We start from the raw sequence: 19,408 nt of genomic DNA, 5'->3' as shown, positions 1-19,408 counted from the left end.
AGAACTCTCCCACCCCAAATTTTCTCCAGATAATTCTGTCATCAGATCTGCCTCTCTCACTATGCATTTCACTTTTACTGTGCAATTTTAATATTTTAGGCGAAATGGCACATCACACACAGAAGAAGACTGGAGAACAACATTGGTAATTTCATAGTTATTTTAATAACCAGGTTTACATTAACAGTCACTTAACTTTTGTTTTCTTTAATCTCAGCTAAACTCAAAACACAGTTTTCTTCACGGTTCAAACCAAACAGCTCTTTACGTTTCAGAGCCGCCTCACTGCTAGCACAGATCACGGGAGAGTTACTGTCTGTCCATATCCACCAGACACAGAACTGAACACCCACACACCCGTTTTCAAAGAGGAAACTTACAATGAATGCTGGCTGCCCGGGACAGCCCAAGAGCGTATCTGGGACTCGAGCTGGAGTTTTCCAGGGGAGAAGGCCTGGGAAGCCTGTGGGAAGAACCAAAGTTGGGAATCGCCCACCCTGTCCGGAAGGGCCGCTCAGGGTGAGTGAAAGTCCAGGCTTAGGGGAAGTCAGGCCTTTGGGGAAGAGTGTGACACTCCGGGAACAGCCATGAAGAAAACGGTCAAAGGATGACTGGACTTTACAGAAAACCCATTTTGGGGATTATAATCCTGCTATTTCTACAAAATTTAGAAGTGAAAGAAATAGCTCTACCAGGGTGGCTGATTTAACAGTCCCACAAATACCTTTTCAGCTACCCAAGCTGGTGGCCCTCTCAGAAAGCACGCCAACTGATTGCCATCTGGGTGTAGGGACAATGTGGGGAGGCTGGGGGGATGGCAGGGGCACACTCAGAGAGGGGCCGGGCCAAGGGATGAGATGGCAAAGACAGCTTGGGGGTGAGACAAGAGCCAGTGTGCCTTCCCACATCTGGACGGGGTGCCGGTGAATTCGGAGAGGGCCACGACTCGTCATTTTCTTTTCCTAAACCCTTTGTGTAGGGCTGTTTGATGTGTCTCATGGGACGGGACAAATCTGAATATAAATTTTAACTTGAGTAACATATCCCTCGGTACTCACGTTAAGAAAATGGTGGAAGTTTTTCTAGGAATTCTCAGGAATTTCTATACTTGGGAAGTAAGTTAGTCATGGTAAGTGAAGAAAGAGAGGCTTCCTAGATAACGTTGCCCATCCCGAGGGCATGAAGGGGTTGTTCCTACAGCATGGAAAGCTTGGGTGGAATATAACGCTCCGATGGGATGCTTCATTTTGGAAGTCCCAAGCGCAGTGCGGGTGACCCATCTGGCCATGGAAGATTTATCTTCATGGCATAGAGAAGCTGTCGAGGGAGGAGTTGGACTCAGGAGCTGGGTAACGGCAGGGCAGATGGCGCAGAAGAGGATGCTCAGAATTGCGTTTATTTATGTACCTTTTCCTCCATCTGGTGGCTGTGGCTGGAACTGCAACCTATCCTAAAGCTCAGCCCAGCCAATGAGGTATATGGCTCAGATCTGGCAAACTCGCTCTGCGTATAAAACGGCCATTCTCAGTTCTATCATAGGCCCCCAAATCTTTGAATTGTAAATTAAGAGCTACATTTTCCCTTTTACCTAAGTTTCCCTTAAAAGAAAAGCACCATGAGAGCGTTAGATAGCAAGATTCTCTATTAGGAGGGGCAAAAGTCTTATTTCATGATTGGAACAGAAAGTAACTTGCTATAGGGGAAATCCTCTTCCTTGGCTATTTCCAAACTCCTTTGTAGCCAAGTGTTGGCTTTTCTCTAGTCTTCAACTTTTTAAAACCTGCAGTCAAAGATACTCGTTTCTTCTAAGCACTTAAAAGGTGTTTGAGGCCTGCTCTTCTCTTCAAAGTACTTAGTACACAGGGCTATGGGTTCTACCAGCCGGGTCCCCCAGAGCACAGAGGTACGATTCCCAGGTGGAGCATATTTTTTCCTGCAAATGGGCGTCTTGGTTCTACACATTCTCATCTTGCTCACAGAACTTGTTCCAAAACTGAGTTTTCAGGAGTGGCATGAGAGGGAATGGACGTCAGCTGTGACAGGCAAGGCAGATGCAAGCACTGCGTGCTAATTGCCCTTGGGTGCCCCCTGGGGAAGGCTGCATCGTGGCATTTCCACTCACCTGGGGAGATACCGGTACTGAAACAAAAAGGTCCCCCACAGGGTCTGCTAAGGGGAAGGGAAGCAGATGATTAGAAGAGGAAAACAGAACAGGGGCCACAAAATGTGCTCCCTCTGCTCAAGACTGGCTTTCCCAAATCCCTGCTTGACTCCCAAATAAACCAAGATTACCCATTAGTAGTAAAAATTAGGGAACACCTAATCAACTTTCAAAAAAAAAAAACATTCTATTATTATGGATGTGCCTCGGTCTCAGGACATCAAGAGAATCACTCACCACTGGCAAGAGAGGCCCTTCATTCTGCCCCATCTCAGCTAAAATCCTAACTCCGGACGCGGAAGCATGCTACTCTTCTCAGTTTGCAAAGACAGGAGAGGGAGAGGGGACTCATCTTGTTTAGAGGGAGGCATCTTTAAGCTGCGGCCGCCCTCACCCCTGAGGGCCTGTGCTGTATTCTCAGCTGTTGGCTTTTAAGAGCACCAGAGGCGCAGGGAGGGCCAGAGGCGGAGAAGCATCACCTGCTCTCCCCCGTCCGGCCTTCCCAGCCCAGGAAAGAGGAGGATTTGGAAGCAACACTGAGAAAGAGGCCGGGGCAAACACTGGCAACAATGAAGCAGGTGGAAGAAATGGTTGGGTTTTGGCATTTTAATAAATGTTCAAAGAAACAAAATCTACTAGGAGGGGACGTGACAAAGTCCAGAACCCAATGACTGCCTGCCTTCTCCGCAGACCCCAGGGGACCATGACGAAGGGACAGCTGCCACAAACGGCCATCTCCCATGGAAATAAACGTACGTCGTCAACACAATACACAACACCCCTTCCGCTCACCCGGCCCACCCACCTCCCGCCTACGCGCCCAACCCCAGCCCCTCTGCGCCCTCCGCCCTGCTCCAGGCTCCCACCACCCACTCACCCCAAGTAACCTGCGTCCCTTTTCTCCATTTCCCTGACATCCAGCTTTGTCTGTCCCCTTGTCGTAAGATGCAGCACTACACACGCTCTCAACACTATAATAATATAGCAGACTCTTTTACCTTAGCGGCCTGTCTGATTGCATGCATGTAAAGGGGGAGGGGCCGAACAAATCAAGGCTATGCATAAACAGAAAACAAAGCAATATTCGTAAAGCTAGGCAAGCGAGCGTAACATTGGAGAAACATAAGGCTTGAGGCTTGTTGATTCTTTAGATCGCAACGGTTTGGATTCACTTTCCTTCTTAAATATCGGTGTACCATTTTGGCTTCAAGAAAATCTCTTCTTGCTTCTGCCCCTCTCTTTGGGGAGGGGGTGCTTAACTCAGGGATGTGATATTGGAACGGCCTCCAGGGGGCGCCACGATGCGCTTGCTGGCGGAGCGGACCCCCTCGTCCACTTGGGTGCCTGCAGTTGGAAATAAAGTCCCAGAGAGGGAGAGGGGTGTGGGCAAGAGATAAACTGGATTAATTTCAAGAGTGCAAGATATTAAGTGCCCTCCTGGCCTTACCTCCCAAGGTACTTCCATTCCAGTCTGTTAGGTCTTCTAGACTTTTCTTATGTCCCCCAAAACTACTGGCTGGTAGGAAGAGCCAAGTTCTTACCTAGATTTCATCTGCCCCTCAGCATAATAATAATAATACAAGGAAGAGCAATGATAATCATGGGAAAAATAACTGCTTACATTCCTTGTGGCAGGCAGTGTTTTCAGTGCTGAGCAGATTACCACACTGAATCCTCAGCACTGGTCTGAGAGAGGCTCTCACTGCCCCTGTCTTACAGAGGAGATAGCTGAGGCTCTGAGAATTAGGCAACTTGCCCAGGGTCTCGCAATTCCAGTGGCGATGGTCGGGTCCCTGTGACCACAGCACAGAAGGACACATCAGTGTGTGTGCGCGTCCATTCAGAAAGGAGCCTCGAACAGCTCAAGGATTCAGGGAGCCAGAGAGCAACAAAAACTGGCAAAAACCTTGACAAAAATTGCTTGGGACTAGCAAAAGGTGACCTCTGGCAAAGTGACCTCAAAACTTTCAGCTCTTTTCCTTTGTCTTGCTTCTCCTATGTCCCCCTTCCCTCTTTCTCCCTGTCTCCCTGCTTCTCCCATTCCTTATTCCTCTTCTTTTCCCTGTATGCTGTGATTTTCCGTTTAAATATAGCTTTCCTTTCTTGGTATCTTGCTTCTCTCACATTTGAATTGGTCATTACAGGGATGCAAATCTACATTTATTTTTCCCCATGTTAAGACTACTGGTTATGGGGCAACTGAATCATTATTTATTTATATCAGAGAGTTCTTCAAGACTAGGTAAGATTGATGATGTGGCTGACACACGGTAAGTATTCAATCCATGGCAGCTATTGTCAGCATTATTACTAGGGATGGGAGAATATAATAAAAGTCCTAGGTCATAAGAAGCTACTGCAATTTGAACATAAAAATAATCTATGTTTTAACCTGGGCAAAGAAAACACAAGATACTGCATAGCTCTCAGATTAATGTAGAAAATCGTTGTTAATTCATATGGAAATCACTTCCCTGCCCCACCCCCCCACCCAGGTCTGATACCTAAGCAGAATTTGTCACCATTTAAAACCTGATGTTTAGCCTGACTGTGCCTTGTCTTACTTTCTCACCAGGACCCGATGTTGAGTCAGCAAACCTTCCTGCTTGCCCCACTGATCTTCTCCCTAAAGAGGATGCCAGCGCTGGGCCTGAAAACACAGTCAGGCTGAGCTCTCAGGATCACCTTCTACCTCAGAGCACTGATCTTCCCCGTCCCTCCTTCCCTCCCCTGAGCAGCTTGCAGCACTCACCTGACAGACTAAACCCAGACTGGTGGAGATTCCTCACGGGGGGGTTTGGCCGAGTGGGAGAGCCCCGGGTTGAGCCCGCAGGGGTGCCCCCTTTGGGGGTGGTGGTCAGGTCAAACACGGGCCCGTCGTACATGCCCCTCGGCACGGCATGCAGGTCTGCCATCTGCAGCCAGAGAAGAGCGCATCACCATTCATTCATTCATCCATTCAACAATTTAGGGTCTGTTCTAGGTAGCATAAATGTATCAGTGCATAGAGAATGTGTAGTAGGAGCCAGGAAATAATAATAATGGTAATAAAGATGAGGAAGGGAGAGGTGGTATAAAATAGAGTGACAATGGAGGTGGTCAGGGAAGGCCCCTCTAAAGAGATGAGCTTCGATCTGAAGGATCAAAGGACCTTGCCATGGGGTCAGGGTTGTGGGAGGGAGAGGCAGAGGAGTGTGTGGGTGACAGCGTAGCCAGCAGAGGGAAGAGCAAGTACAGAGAGCAGAAGGGGGAACACTATGAGATGGGAGAACAGCAGTACAGCCGGAGAGCGCGATCGGAAGGGTAGCAGTCTGAGATGAGGTCCCAAGTGCCGGCCAGGATGGGTCACGTGGGAGCTCCACTCTCACACCCTTCAGCACAGATCGGGGTGGGCAGGCCTAGAAATGAGCGTCTGTGGTCTGACCCACTGACTCTGGCTGTGGCCGTGAACTTGCCCTGGGACTGTGGAGCCAGCCAGCAACATCGGCCCAGCGCATGCTCTGCTAGGCCTTGTGCCAGGCGCTGGGGTTTATGGTCACGGGAAACATGGTTCCTCCCGCAAAGGGGCTTACAGTCTGTATTAGACAAACACTGCAAGACCACCCAAGGCAGCGGCACAGCCGGCACACAACTTCCACCCATTTCTTTTCTCCGGCCAGAGGTGAGGCAACGAGGACATGCTGCCAGACGAGCCCGACCGTACAGGACGGATCGTCGTGAGACTCCCTGGAAGTCCTGCCAGAGCCTTCCTTCTCTGTTAGGGACTCAGGTCTGCGCCCGAGAAGCAAAGCCCATCAAGTTTGCAGATGCTAATGATTCCGGTGGGACGATGACTGTATCTGTACTCCCCAAAGCCAGTTAACTCTGAATCATCAACATTTCTTTGGTTCCAGAATCGAAGACAATAGAAATAGAATTGATACTCAGAAAGTTTGAGGGTCACTCTCTTCTCTGTTGGGCCAAAACTGGAGTGTGGAGCTCAACTTCCACAATCCTAGCTCTGGTCTAACATTGCTTTGTGGAGCACAGCGCACAGACACAAAGGTGACCTGGGGATCGGTGAGGAGAAGAGAGAAAAGATGAAAAGAAAGTTCTAGGCCTCACCTCCTAAATCAACCAGAACTGATCTGTTTTATAGATATATGTGTGTGTAATATACACTTATACGTGTGTGTGTGCATGTGTGTATATAGAGAGGTAGATACATATATATAGAAAAACCAGCGACACAAATAAGATTTTATTTGAACCACAATAGCTAAAGCGTTGTGCTCGTCCCAGTGGAGCAACACTGGACAGGGTGGGACAAGGATGAGTGTGCGTGGACTCCTGGTTCTCATCTTAGGTTTGTAGGAGTAATTTTATTTCTTAAAAAAAAAAATACTGATATTATTTTAAATTATTTTAAATGAAAGCACTATAAAAATATGGGGAAAATAATTTGGGAAAAAAGCTTTCTTTGGCCAAAAAGTTTTCGGAACGTCTTTTAATAGTATAATAAGTCTGTGCAGTTGTTCTTGGGGACAAGATCGTCACTGTGAATTTGTGAGGGTCTAGAGAACACAGCCCCCTCCTGATCTCATGTCTACTATCCCTGAACCTGAATGGGACACGAAGCCTCTGCCCAGCTCTGGGCTCCCGTTTCCTACCTTCCTCCGGGCTTTAATACGCTTGTAGACATAGTCGGAGAATGGGCTGCAGGGGATGAAGCGGCCGGCCCCCTGGGTCACGTGCAGGTTGCCATCTTCCAGCATGATCTTGCCCTGGCAGATGACAACCAGAGGAGCCCCGCGCAGCTCCATCCCTTCAAAGATGTTATACTCTGCAGCCTAGAGACGGGGTGAGGGGCAGAGCCATGGCGGGGGTAGAAGAAGGGGAGAAAGAGGATTGTGGTTATCTCCTGTTGTTTGGGACCCTGCCTTCATTGTCCCTAGGGGCTGATTTCCGGGTAAGTCAGGAAAAGCTCACCATGCATCTGCAAGATTTCCGCGGTACATAACACCAAAAGACAGATGCTTGCTACTTAAGTACAAACTGGACTTGCCAGCAAAAAGACGTGTCCAATCTTTATTGAGGTCCTCAAGTGGGAGTCAATTTTTGTCATTGGTAGTGTTCACAGAGAAGCTGGGTAACTATTAAGGATGCTGCATGTGGCAGTCTTGTATTGAGTAGGTGAGTAGAGGGGTTATGTGGCCCTTAGGTACCTACTAGCTCGAAATTAAATAATGTGAGATGACGCAATGTTTACGCCAAGGCCGTTACCACCAAAAATGGCATTTCTCACTACCTCTTTCAGCGACTCAACAAGCGAGAGGCATTACTGCAGAGTGGTTGAGAGCATCAGTTTGGAGTCAGGTTTCAATGCTCGCTTCACCATTCGTTGGTGCTTAAATTATTTAATTTCTCTGTACCTTCATTTTCTTATCTATAAAATGGGGATAATAATAGTACCTACCTGTGGAAGACTATTATGAAGATTCAGTGAATTAAAAGCATAGTGCCTGAAACATAAGTGCTTTAAAAATATTAACTATTTTTACCAACAAGTATTAAACCCGTTTTTGTTAGGTCCTGGGCTTTCATTATGATCTTCCACACGAGCCTCCTTATGAGGAAGTCAATCAGTGCTGCTCACCAGTTATTTCTCATTCTTTCTCCTTCCAAGCACACGTATCATTGTGCTTTCTGCATTCCTGAAGTTAGGTATGGCCGTGGGGTTGCCTTGGCCAGTGTGGTGTGAGAGGAAGTTACACAAGCCACTTCCGGTGGAAGCTTTCAGGACTGATCCACCATTCGCCATGCCCTGTTCCCTGCCTCAGCAACCACAGAAGCATGTGTGGAGGGGATGGAGGGGGAGCCTCTATCAGCCTCTGTGCCTGAGTGACTGGGATGGGCAGAGCCCCTCTGCTGAGCCCCCAGCCTTGAGAAGCAGGAGTGAGAAACACCGTTGAGGTTTTAAGCCACTGAGATTCGGGGATGGACCGTTATTGCAGTGCGTCCTAGTCCAACTACCCTGGTGGACCGCCTAAACACATGGCTCCTGACCAAGTTCTTTGCATGCATTCCCCATTCATCCTCCTCCACGCCCACCAGCCCGAGCCTTACAGACTGGTGGTTCTTGGCAGAGACGATCTTCACGGCATCTGGATCCCAGATGACCAGGTCGCTGTCGGAGCCCACAGATATTCTTCCCTTGCGGGGATACAGGTTGAAGATCTTGGCAGCGTTCGTGCTCGTCACAGCCACGAACTGGTTCTCATCCATTTTCCCTGTGGCCTATTGAAGACAAAAAATCATATCCATATCTCTGACTCTATATCTATCTATATCAATGCAGGGCTTCTGAGCTCAGAGGAAGATGGCCACAAAGACCCAGAAATACAAAGAGGAACCTCTGAGGTGGTGAGCACAGAACCTCCCCAGCAAGCTTAAGAATCAGCTGGGCTGTCATGACTACTCAGGCAAAATGGTCAAACACATGGTTTAAGATAGAAGTTACTGGTCCTGAAGTATATGTGGTTTTCTGGATAGATGCATACATTTACTTATTTGCCCTTCCTAATTCTACGCTTGACCTTAGCCAAAAGACCGAGAAGCGATGCCCTTCCTAATTCTAAAAAGGATTATATTAATAGATGATTCACAGTAAAAACAAATGTGATTATGACCCCATCCTTTAGATGTGTGCTTGTATTCGCATGTGTGTAGGATAAATAAGGAAGAACTTCACCCAAATGATAACAATGGTTTCCCTGGGTTGTGAAATTATGAGATATTTTTGTTTTCTTTCATGTGTGTGCATGTCTGTGGTTTCCAAGTGTTCTTTATTGAGCATGTATCATGTTGGTAATTTAAACATATATTTTTTTAACAATTCCAGATAATGCCAGGATAAATATATATATACATCCATAAATACAAAGCAGTATAAAAAAAAGCTAAACACTGTGAAAGAAGAGACGAAATATTTACACTTTCTCCTTTTTCAAAACAAAAGGTTCAGTTAAGGAAAAAGTTGAGTTTAAAATCTAGCTTTGAGCTTCCTGGGAGCCAAAAAGAAAATGGAAACTCAGTTGATTACACTGTGTAGATGAATGAGGCAGCAGTTCATATACATTCTATTTGGCTCTGAGATGAATGTCTTTAGGGTTCTTAAAACAAAACACAGGTAACTTAATAATGAGTTAATTATTAATTTTACTAAAATTTTTAGGAGAGTCTTTGTTTGCATGGCTATTTCTTTTGTCAGCCCTCGTGATGTGAGCAAGGAAAATAAACTCAGGCCACTATGCCAGGAGACACTGATAGATGATCATTTGTATAGTCTGGATGACCACATTCTCTCAGTATGGGACAACCTTGGTAAGCAGATGAGTTTAGTCTAGGCACCGACTCATTACTTATCATTTTAAAGGGTTATATTCAGCCCTTTCAAAAGAAATCATGAAACTCTCCAAGCAAAAAGAATTAATTCACTATTATTTTAAGTACAGGTCATTCATGCAATCAGATGAAGCCACTGTGTGTCTGGTTCCTAGCCCTTAACAGTCTAGATGAGGAGGCCTCCTCAATCCTAGATCTCAGGATTCATCACCCTAGGAAAACAATTCCACAACCACCTGGGCCACCTGGTCCCAGAGACATCTCTGCAGGTACGAGACCTCACCTGCACCCTCAGCATCCTCCCCAGGGTGGCACGGAGGAGCAGTGTCCCCAGCTCAGTTGGTGGCAGGAGAATCTGTTCTGGCCCTGGCCACCCTCTCACGACCTCGATCCCTTACCACGGCCTTGTCCCAGATGACAGACATCCGCTCCTCCACACCATTGGTGCCCTCGGGAATGGCCGTGAAGTTGTCCTTCCCAATCGCTTTCTGGGCAGTGCTGAAGGTGCAGTGGGCACTTCCAGACAGTTGCAGGTCCCCACTGGCAAAGGAGAAAAGCTCTATGTGAGTAGGAGAGATGGCTGGAGACACATCAAGGGCCCAGAATCTAGTGTCCAATGTGAGGGTTTGGAATCCCTCCTCTACCTCTTACTAGCTGTGTGAGCTTGGATGAGTTTCCTCCTTTCTCTGGGCTCGGTTACCCCATCTGGAAAGTGAGGGGTGTGGGATCAGATCACCTGTTTTGTAGCAAAACAAAAAAGGGCTCCAATGAGCGAAGACATGATCCCACGTGTCCCCAGAGGGCAGCAACAAATGAGGCTCCCTATAATTTTTATTTATTTATTTTTATTTTTAATTATTATGGGTACATAATAGTTGTACATATTTCTGAGGCACATGTGATGTTTTGATACAGGCATACAATGTGCAGTGACCAAATCCGGGTAATTAGGGGATCCATCACCTCAAGCATTTATCATTTCTTTAGGAATATTCCAATTCCACTCTTACAGTTATTTTTAAAACGTACAATGAATTATTGTTAACTACAGTCAACCTATTGTGCTACTGAATATTAGATTCTATTCATCCTATCTAAATGTGTTTTTGCACTCATTAACCATCCTCGCTTTATGCCTCCCCAGTCTCCCTACCTCTGGTAACCATCCTTCTATGTTCTATTAATATCTCCATGAGACCCTGAACATGCCTGATCTTGTCCCTGTAATTTTGATTGTGTCATCATGACCAGCTATTTAAATTTAGGCAAAAGATTTAGCCTCCCTGACCCTCAATTGCTTAATCTATAAAATGGTGACAACAGTGCCTCACTCATAAAGTTATTACGAGGAACAAATGAGATCACGTGTGTAGTCTCACCATTAGAGCTTGGCACATAAAGGTGTGGCTATTATCATTACTATTAGTATTACAGTATTTTTGTTTAAAATGCGATGGGGAAGAGCCTGTTTTCCGTGCTCAAGACTGGAGGAGAATTCTCCATGTACTTTTCGCACTGCAGACTCTAGTCTAGCTGATGTATGGGACTGCTCCAGTCCTCATCCCGGCTGGCCCCAAGATGTTTCTACAAAACACCTGCTGCTGGGCATTCCTGCACCAACCTGGCCAGCAGGGAGTTGATGTAGTCAGGAGTGGTTGGGTCAGGACTCAGAGGTGGGGATGTCACGAACGCAGCCGCCTTGGCCCAGTTCTTGCTCCAGTAATGGGTTCCATCTATGCCCAGGCTGGCGGTGATGGGCTCACCAAAGACCACGTTTCCTGGAAGGAGAAAGAAATAGGCAAGGGTCATGTATGTGCTGCCCTGGGCCCGGCATATTTCATCACAGCTCCTAAGCCCACCCCAGGCTGTGGTTTGGAGCCAGACAGACCTAGGTTCAAGTCCTTGTTTCCACCTTTTCTAAGCTTCTGCTTTTCTATCTGCTAAATGTGAACAATTCCGTATTCCCTAAATTAGAAGAAACCGTTGATTATAAGATGCAGCATTAATTCTCAAATTTTGAGGCAAATTAAAATTCAAGGCAAAAAAAATAAAAATATCTATTGATTTTAAGGTTGATCCTAACTTCAAGATATATTAAAATGTGAAATAGACATGTCCTAGAATTAATAAAACAAAACAAGATGTCTATTTCTCAGATTTATGAAAATGAAAGGTTTTGGCATATGTGAAGGGTCTGGCATATAGATGCTCAGTAAATATTGACTTCTTTACCTCCTACTCCTTCCCACTGTACAAACCCAAAGCCCTGGATGTGCCCCCATCACTGGGAATTGCTAGATCCTCCCATTACAAGGACATTCTTTGATTCCACAAAGTAAAATCCATTCCTGTGGATCAGAGACTCTCATAATTTTTTTTTTTTTTTTGAGACAGGGTCTCTTTGTTGCCTGGGCTGGAGTACAGAGGCATCATCATAATTCACAGCAACCTCAAATTCCTGAGCTCAAGCAATCCTTCTGCCTCAGCCTTCCAAGTAGCTGGGGCTACAGACGTGCGCCACCACACCCAGCTAATCTTCTTCTTTTTTGTAGAGACCGGGTCTCGGTCTTGCTCAGGCTGGTCTCAAACTCCAGACCTCAAGCAATCCTCTTACCTCGGCCCCTTAAAGTGCTAGGATTATAAGATTATAGGCGTGAGCCACCACATCTGGCCTTTCATTATTTTTTTTTATCATTTGTTACCCCCTAACCTTGTGGCCCCCAACCCCGGGCCTCGAATGGGTACCAGGCCGTGGCCCATCACTAACTGGTCCGCACAACGGGAGGTGAGTGGTGCGTGGGCGAGCAAGTGAAGCACCACCTGTACCCACAGCTGCTCCCCATTACTGGCATCACAGCCAGAGCCCCACCCCCCATCAGATCAGTGGCAGCATCAGACCCTCATAGGAGCGAGAACTCCACTGCAAACCACGCTTGTGAGGGACCCAGGTCGCGCGCTCCCCATGAGAATCCACTACCTGACGATCTGAGGTGGAGCTGAGGCCAGTCCCTGGTGTCAAAGGTTGGGGACCACTGCCTTAACCTAAGGCAATAAGTAACTTGCTCAAAGACATCCAGTAACCTAAGACATATCAAATTTTGTGTCAAGAATTTGGGGCTTAACTGCCCAAACCATGGAGGGGGAAGGAATACTGAAAAATACACTGTTCTAAGCTTTTGTTGAGCTTCCTCAAGAAGAAGGGATAAGGCTGGGGTTGGTGGCTCATGCCTGTAATCCCAGCACTTTGGGAGGCCAAAGTGGGAGGATCGCTTGAGGCCAGGAGTTCAAGACCAGCCTAAGCAACATAGAGAGATCCTGTCTCTACAAAAAAATAAAAATGAAGAAGAAGAAGAAGAAGAAGAAGAAGAAGAAGAAGAAGAAGAGGAGGAGATAGTGATACAAAAGGCAAACATTGTCTCATGGAAAGCTGGTTGGTACCAAGTTTCTCTATGCCAGAGTCCTCGGCCAACACTGCTCTGTATAGCCCTGCGCTTCGTTAGCTTTGGTCCTTTGTCTTCTATAGTCAAAATTCCCCATGAGGTCACACTCTATGGCCAGAATTATAAATAGATTTTGACTTGTTTCAACCCCACTCAACTAATAATGGTTGTCTAGAATTCCATGTAGGGAGAATTCTAATAATCCTTCTGGTCTGACTAGAAAAGACTCAGAATTGGTTAGTAATGTCTGCCATGGGCAAAAGAAGGGTGTAATGGCAACGATTCACATATGACAGCCCTGCTTGTTGCGGTGGCAGTAAAATAGATCTGCACATAACTGATGAGAATGTCAAAGGCTCTCCAAAAATACTTAACCAAACTAAAGCACACAGGATCACAAAGAAATGAAGACATTAAATCCACAGCAAGCACTCAACTACTACTGAGAGAAATACCACCTTAAAAGTGGAAGAACTCTCACTCCGGACTATGTTTAGCATGGAAGAATCAAATAAGCAAAGACTGCAATTAAATCTAGATTTGAATACTAGCTCTCCCAGCTGGGAGATCCTGGACAAGTTGTGCTTCAATTTTTTTTTTTTAATCTAAAAAAGGGTAATGATAATGCCTATTTTTCAGAGTTCTTTGAGAATTCCACAAAAATCTATGAAGTATTTATTTCCGTCCTGGGCATATGGTTGCCCTCATTAAATTATAGCTCCCTAATATTAATTCTGAGCAGCCATACAGTTAAAGAGCCCTGCTGATTGGGGATTAAACACACTGGGACTTAAACAGTATCCTTGGCCAGGAGGGAAGAATAAACACTGCTACACTTTGTCTTCCTGCCTGGAATGCTGTTGACTCTTTCCCTGAGAATGACAGTCCATGAGATGTTTACTGGCTTCGATCTCGGCTGCCAGCTTTTCATCACTGAAATAATGCTTCCCTTCCACCCTGGAGACACAGCTGTACTAATTTTCCTTGCCAGAGAATCATGAGCCAACAGGCTAAGGGCGAGGCATTTTTCTCCATAAAGTTCAAAATAAGACCAGCATATAACTAAAACACCCTGTCCCGAAGGGCCCCTGGGTTGTCCTGAGAGTGAGTCCCAGGCAGGATGCAGCCATCAGCAGAAGGCAGGAGAGGGTGGGGGGTAGTCATGGGCAGAGGGTGTGTGGTGGCCGGGTTTGGGGGGAGTGCCTATGAAATTTTTTTTTTTTTTTGCCTTTCTCCAAGAATGGGTAAGGAATCCTGCATTCCTGGTTCTTACTCAATTACCCATACCCAGTGGAGCAACCATGCAGTGTCTGTTGAGACATTTAAAAACAGAAAAAACAGCAGTCTTACTGTGAACATGGTGAAGTGGGGAATGCCCCAGAATGCGCCAGCTAGGAAGACTGTCAAAAGACTACCCTCCCATAAGAAAAGAGTCGCCTCTGCCAGAAGGCCAGGCAGCTGAAGGCTCAGCCGTCGGCGTCAGCTGGGACTATTTTTAGCTGCCCCAGTCACTCACACGTGGAGTTTTGCAAACGGGTTTGGTAGATGAATCACTCGTCTTGGGTCTCTCTGCTACCAGAACGGCCACTGGCCCACAGTGGTAGTGACCAGGTAACTGGGCCTGGTAAATCCCCTCTCACAACTCAACACACAGCCCTGCGTCCCCAGTTTCTCAACCACACTCTGCTCATCTACCCAGCCTCACAACTGAGTCCATTCGTCTGCCGTTGAGGACAGGAACAAAAAGCAGAAAAGAAAGCTTTGAAATGAGAGTACACTTTAGCTAAGCACAAGGCAAGCAAACAAAGCCCCAAGTTAACAGCAGTGGAGAAAAGTAGCAGAAAAGTCAGAAGGCAGCGGAGACAGACCGCTCACATTGGCCACGGCAGTAGACATGCTTTGGAGACCCCTTCAGCACCTTCTTTAAAGTAACTTGTGTTAATCTGTGTGGTCAGGGGGCATGACCCCGCCCCTGCATTCTGTCCTCAGTCCTGGCCAGATTATACCGTCCCAAGGTAGCAATGGGTGCAGGGATGAGCACGTGACCCAAGCCGGGACACACCCAGTGCTCCTGGGGATTTCTGCTTGAGCTGTTGGGAATGATGTATTCTGCTTCCCCACCATGATCTCCACCAAAAAGTGAGGACACCAGGCACCTCCTGGCATCTCTTCTTGTCACCATCCATACTGAACATAAAGCCAACAGAAAGGGAACAGAGACAAGAAAGGAGAAGACTGAAAGAGCCCCAACACCATGCTGAAACTCCTCCATCTACCCAGACCTGAAACACCTACAGCCAATCATTTACTTCTGTGTGTTTCAGCCTATTTAAGCTCGATCTTTAACTTTTGCACCCAACATAACCTTGACTACTATGTCCATTTATAAAGCTCAGATAATGTGAATTGAAAATGAAAGATCAAATGGAGGGGGGAAAAATGCACCAAATCTCAAAACTGCTTCAAGTTATGTCATGTTGGGCAAATCACCCAACCTTCCTGAGCTTCAGTTTACTTATATGCCAAGTGGGAGAAATCCCAGGATCCTGCCACCCACATGGGACGTGAAGAGGGGCTTTCTAGAGAGCAAGGCAATAAGCAAAGCAGGCACCATTTATATCATATGACACAGGGCAATCAGAGGAGGAAGGAGCCACACAGTGTGGCAGGGGAGCCGAGATCTTGGGAGCACAGATCACCTTTTTTCCTGGCTTGCGAGATGAGGTCAGCCGCGCTCTTGCTCATGACCTTCGTGATGTAGAGAGGGCAATTGGTTTGGCTGGCAATGGTGATGGCACGGAACACAGCCTCAGCTTCCAGCTGCAAAAAAATAGTCCCAGGAGTTAACAGGAACGTAAGTCTCTCCAACCTGCCACTCCTCTGCCTCAACAAACCGTGAGGATGCAGTGCTGCATGGGACCGAGCAGGATCTGGAATTAGACAGCCTGGGTCCACATCTCAGACCTACCACTTCCTAGCCATGTGACCCTGGCTTTGCAGTGCCTCCACGCCTCACCGGTAAAATGGAGATAAGAAAAGTACAGCACAGGGTTGCTGAGAACAATGCCTGGCACAGGGTACAGACTCAATGTTAGCTAGAGTTTTTCCTTAGCCTACAATCTCCTCTCCCTGTGGTTACCACCAAGCCTGCGTCTTAATGGAAGCCTTGGCTCCCCTGTCTTCTCAGGGCAGATTCTCTCAGGAAGCACAATCATAACACCATTATGCCTAATATAGCAGTAAGGTGATTGGGCATCACGGTTCCTGAAGTCCTCTCTTGCGGCAATAGTCAGCAAAGGGTTAATTCTCGGAGGCATTTCTTATACAAAAATAATTCCCAGGCTTCTTAACACAAAGACTTCTTTTATTATTGATCTCTCCCATCCCACCCTAATGTAGAATGCATGTTTTCAAATAAGCTAAGCAACCCAGTTGCATTTATTAAGTAAGAGTAGTTAAGTTTTCCCTTATTAACAAAGCAAGATCTGAGCAGTCAGGCTCTCTCAGACGGCCTGGGTCTGAGTCCTGGTTCTAGCACTTGCAAGCCGGGTGACCTCAGGCACGTGACACCACCTCTCAAAACCGCAGCGCCCTTGTCTGTAAAGTGGGGATGAGAAGAAGACCTGACACCTCGGGCTGTTGTGAGGATTAAACGAGTTAATCCTTGTAAAGCAATTAGGCCATTTCTGGGACAAGGCAAGCGTTCCTTGAAAGGTAGCTGTTGATCTCGTTGTTGATCACAGTTTCTGATCAGTTGAGCGTCTGTGTTACTACCCAAAGCCTGAGTTAGTCCAATTCGGCCCAGAGCAGAGACATTGGCATTTTTCCATTGAATCCGCAACAGTTCCTTTTTGTATGGCTATGACATTTTGGTTAGCTTGGGTTAGAGCCCAACACTTTTAAATATTCCAAAAATAGCCTGCAGATGCCCAGTGGTTGTATAATGCAAACCAGCCACTGCTCGTGGAGGGTGTGGCTCAGAAGACAGACTCTAAGAACTTGGCTAGCGGAGCTGGTATCCCCCAAGCTGCACTTTGTTCCATGTGGACAAAGCCCTGGAGGTGAATGCAGACACCTTCCTGAAGCACCCAGACAGACTCTCCGGAGCGGCTGTCTCTGTGCCTTGGGTCCCAGCTCTCCGAACGGCATCACTTGAGATGGCATCTGGTGTGCTTTGAACTGGAGAGAAGCTGGATCCTCCCATGCTCGCTCCTCCCCCTTCGCACCCATGCTGACCACTTGAGCTCCCCTGGGACCCCTGTCCTGGTCCTTTTGATCTCACTGCCCCCACCCCCACCCCAGCACTGCAGGTTTTTCAGCACTTTGACAACATGTCTATCTTTGGAAGGTTACATCACCCTCCAACTTCACCCAAAAGGGCTTCCAGGGCTGTAGAGGTTTGCAGCTGAAAGGCTTTTTTACTAAAAAGGAGACGGGAACAGGGAGGAGGGTGGGGTGGTAGGGTTAAGGGGAGGTTGAAAAAACAAACCAAGGAACAAAAATAGACTTTGTTCTGAAATCCCCTGGCTGCTGCTGGAAGTCTATCTTGCCAGCACATCTCTACAGTGTCCAGCATTTAAGAAAAGTTTGACAAACAGTGCTGATCACCCCGGCCTGTTCACACTGGGTAAACGATTTTCCGGTCTTTCAAAGTGATGGGCCAGTGGCTTAACCTCGCTAAGCTTCAGTTTCTGTACCTGTACAACAACGCCACCCATCCAGAGCACCAGCAAGGATAACTGAGATAACGCATGTAATTAGCACAGTTCTAGGTATGCGCATTCCGTAGAAGGGATTGGGTATTACTAAGGAGACAGACTTTTCAGGAATGCTGTGTGTGACTGGAACCCCAATCACAAAATTATAAATTATTTCAAACGGCAACAAAAATATCACTAGACGCAAAGCAGTTTCTGGGGTATCGATAATATTCTATTTCACCAGCTGGATGCTGGTTATACAAATGTATTCAGTTTGTGAAAATTCACTGCATCCTTATGATAACAACACTTTTTTAAAATATGTGTTACATTTTAATTCTAAATAAGACTCTAAAAGAGATGGGCCATGGGAATGCAATCATTTCGGGTTCTGATTCCTTCCTCTACCTGTTGAAGAGTTTGGAATGACAGGGCAGGAACAAGATTTGTTTCACTAACATGAACAGCCTTTAATTCACTGCAGGTGCCAGACCCAGACTGCACTTCCAAAGCCAACTTGCTTTCAGCCATATGGACAGCCAATTCCCAGCTCTGTGCCTCATGCCAGTAGGTGAAGTTGCTGACATCCCAGAGACATGGAACCAACCACTAGTTACCTTTTACTCGCTGTTTGGCTGCTAAGCACAAACACAAATCATCATTCCTTTTACATGTGGGAAACTTTCATACCAGATGTAATCATCACCTTAAGCAAACTGATGGGCATGATGCCTATAAAAAGCCCATTCAACCTCCTATCCATATGGCCAATATTTTGTAGGACTCAAAACGTAATATGAAATAAGGGAGTAAGTGGAAATTCTCTGAGATTCACACTGATTAAGAAAGGAATTAGAAATTTAACACTCCCACTGAATAGCTGTGAAGGACACTCTAACTTGTGTTATTTTTAGAGAGATTAGGGATGAGAAGTAAGCATCCCCTTACATTCCTTTCTAATTTTCTCAGGGCTCTTGAGCTAGGGTCAGGCAGAAGTGGTCTTTGAAACAAACATCCCAATACTGCTATCTGGTATTCCTAGATTCTCACCACCTTTCGGCGATGTGTATTTCTATGTTGTGTATGCACCTGGCTCAGGAAGCTGGGCCAAACACAGAGACTCCAAATGCAAAATGAGCGGCAGGCACAGCAAGGCTGCGGGAACTGTGATGACAGGAGGCTCCTGGAAGACGCTGTTAAGAATTGAGTCCTCACTGCTGCCACCTCTCTCTCCCTACCTCACCTTCCACCTCCACCCCCTGCAACTTACCTCCTCTGGTCTGCTCAGGACATGGCCTTCTGGGCCAGTGATCCCCATCTCCAACATGCGGGTTTGCTCCTAGAATGAGAAAAGAATAGAAACAGTTCTTAGCTAAGCTCAACTGAGATTTGGAAAAATTACACTAGAATGTTCCGATCTAAAGATGTACTCAAGGGAAAAAAAGAATAAAAATGTGTATGTCGAACAAATGTATTAATTCTATATTTGGAGTCGCAATATAGGGTAGTCTTAACTAAAAGGTGGAGAAAAGCATTTAAGGGTGAGTTGCTTTTATTAAAAGGAAGATTTATTAGCGTATACTGTTTTTGTCTGCCTTACTCATCAAAAGTCACACCAAGTCACTTATTCTTCATCTCTCTCAGACCCGTCTACCTCTGAAACTACATTTGCTTAACTTGTTTCTTTATTCATGCATACACTTTAAACTCATTCATTCTATAAA

The 19,408-nt window shown here is 46.4% G+C and overlaps 1 protein-coding gene across 2 annotated transcripts in view; it reads right to left on the bottom strand.

Annotated features, from left to right (window-relative positions):
- Positions 1-142: 142 nt before the first annotated feature.
- DPYSL3 (dihydropyrimidinase-like 3) overlaps positions 143-19,408 on the bottom strand; it is a 110,448-nt gene continuing 91,182 nt past the window's right edge. The window contains exons 7-14 of one of the 2 annotated variants that reach the window (XM_012658300.1): positions 18,955-19,023; positions 15,684-15,804; positions 11,166-11,322; positions 9,943-10,084; positions 8,267-8,437; positions 6,811-6,990; positions 4,914-5,076; positions 143-3,505 (exon numbers count right to left, since the gene is read on the bottom strand). In XM_012658300.1, coding sequence (XP_012513754.1) covers positions 3,417-3,505; positions 4,914-5,076; positions 6,811-6,990; positions 8,267-8,437; positions 9,943-10,084; positions 11,166-11,322; positions 15,684-15,804; positions 18,955-19,023 — 1,092 coding nt within the window. In that variant the 3' untranslated portion in view covers positions 143-3,416. The remainder of the gene's footprint in view (positions 3,506-4,913; positions 5,077-6,810; positions 6,991-8,266; positions 8,438-9,942; positions 10,085-11,165; positions 11,323-15,683; positions 15,805-18,954; positions 19,024-19,408) is intronic. The other variant, XM_012658301.1, reaches the window with a different exon arrangement.

This window comes from Propithecus coquereli, unplaced genomic scaffold, assembly GCF_000956105.1.
Source record: "Propithecus coquereli isolate 6110/MARCELLA unplaced genomic scaffold, Pcoq_1.0 Scaffold58, whole genome shotgun sequence".
Classification (NCBI taxonomy): Eukaryota; Metazoa; Chordata; class Mammalia; order Primates; family Indriidae; genus Propithecus; species Propithecus coquereli.
This window is presented reverse-complemented; position numbering and strand designations above follow the sequence as displayed.